The sequence below is a fragment of the Charadrius vociferus genome, unplaced genomic scaffold, assembly GCF_000708025.1.
Source record: "Charadrius vociferus isolate BGI_N301 unplaced genomic scaffold, ASM70802v2 scaffold3216, whole genome shotgun sequence".
In the NCBI taxonomy this organism is placed as follows: Eukaryota; Metazoa; Chordata; class Aves; order Charadriiformes; family Charadriidae; genus Charadrius; species Charadrius vociferus.
This window is the reverse complement of record NW_009648927.1, coordinates 4,378-5,706: the sequence shown is the minus strand read 5'-3', so window position 1 is coordinate 5,706 and position 1,329 is coordinate 4,378. Positions and strand designations below refer to the sequence as shown.

The following is a 1,329-nucleotide window of genomic DNA, read 5'->3' as shown; positions in this document are numbered from 1 at the left end:
GTAGTTATGGGGCAGAGAGAGCACTTATGGGGTAGCTATGGGGCAGGGACATGTAGCCAAGACAAGCACAAGGAAGCCCTGAGCTAGAAAAGCGGCAGTTTGGGACCCCCAGGAACAGTTGGGGAGCAGTTAGGGGGGCAGAAAGAGCACTTATGGGGCAGCCGTGGGGCAGGGAAGGCAGCTATGGGGCAGGGAGAGCAGCTATGGGGCAGGGAGATGTACCAAAGACAAGCACAAGGAAGCCCTGGGCTGGAAAAGAGGCAGTTTGGGGCCCCCAGGAACAGTTGGGGAGCAGTTAGGGGGGCAGAAAGAGCACTTATGGGGCAGCCATGGGGCAGCTATGGGGCAGCCGTGGGGTGTACCGGAGAAGAGTGCGAGGAAGCCCTGCGTGCGGCTGTTGATGACGTCGATCTCGTGCAGAGAGACGGTGTGCACCACCTCCTTCCGCTTCTGCAGCTCCCCGTCGGGGCACTGCACGAACTTCGTCTGCGGGGGGAGGAAATGGGGTAAAAAAAGGGGGTTTAGGGTCACCCCCAAACCCCCCTCCTGCCCCCCAAGTCCCACCTGAGACCCCATAGCGTCGTAGTCCCGCGCCCGGGTGAAGGAGCGACCCAGCTTGGAGATCTTCCCCGTCGCCTTGTCGATGGTGATGACGTCTCTGGGGGGGAAAAACAGCCTTATTTTGGGGGTTCTGCCCCATTTTGGGGTGTCCCCCCCGTTTTGGGGTCCCCCAGGGGGTGTCCCCTCTCCCCTCACTCCTCTAAATATCTTTTTTCGCTGTTTTACGCTGGGTTTTTTGCCTTATTTCACGTTTTTTTTCCCCAGTTTTGATCATTCTCACGTCCTTTCCTAATAATTTCTACTTCCAGCACAAGATTGTACCTTAAAATGGTTTTTCTTACCCCAAAATGAAAACTTTTCCCACATTTTCAATCCATTTCACCCCATTTTTAGCGATTCTATAGAGTCCACGGTTTTTTCATGTGGCTTTCACCACTTTTCTACCAATACTTGGCTTTTTTTTTTCTTGTATTTTTACATTTAACCCAAACCGGTGCTTTTTCACCCCGTTTTCAGGCTGTCTTACCCCATTTCTTGACGCTTTTCAACCACTTTTGCAGCTTTCTCAACAATTTCAGTGGATTTTTAGCCACATGTCTGAGTTCCTTCCCCTCATATGGGGCTCTTCAATCTTATTTTTGGACTCTTTCGCTCCATTTTGACTGTTTCTTAACCCATTTTTGGGGTTTTCCGCAAGATTTGTTTTTTCACCCCATTTTCTGTCTTTTTCCCCCCTTTTTGTGTTTGTTTGTTTTTTTTCTCCCCCCC

General features: G+C 51.2%; 1 protein-coding gene across 1 annotated transcript in view; it reads right to left on the bottom strand.

Annotated features, from left to right (window-relative positions):
- Nucleotides 1-362: 362 nt before the first annotated feature.
- RUVBL2 (RuvB-like AAA ATPase 2) overlaps nucleotides 363-1,329 on the bottom strand; it is a gene marked incomplete at its 3' end in the record, with an annotated part of 3,103 nt that continues 2,136 nt past the window's right edge. Inside the window, exons 5-6 of the mRNA XM_009887342.1 lie at nucleotides 565-658; nucleotides 363-486 (exon numbers count right to left, since the gene is read on the bottom strand). Of these exons, the coding sequence (XP_009885644.1) occupies nucleotides 363-486; nucleotides 565-658 (218 nt within the window). The remainder of the gene's footprint in view (nucleotides 487-564; nucleotides 659-1,329) is intronic.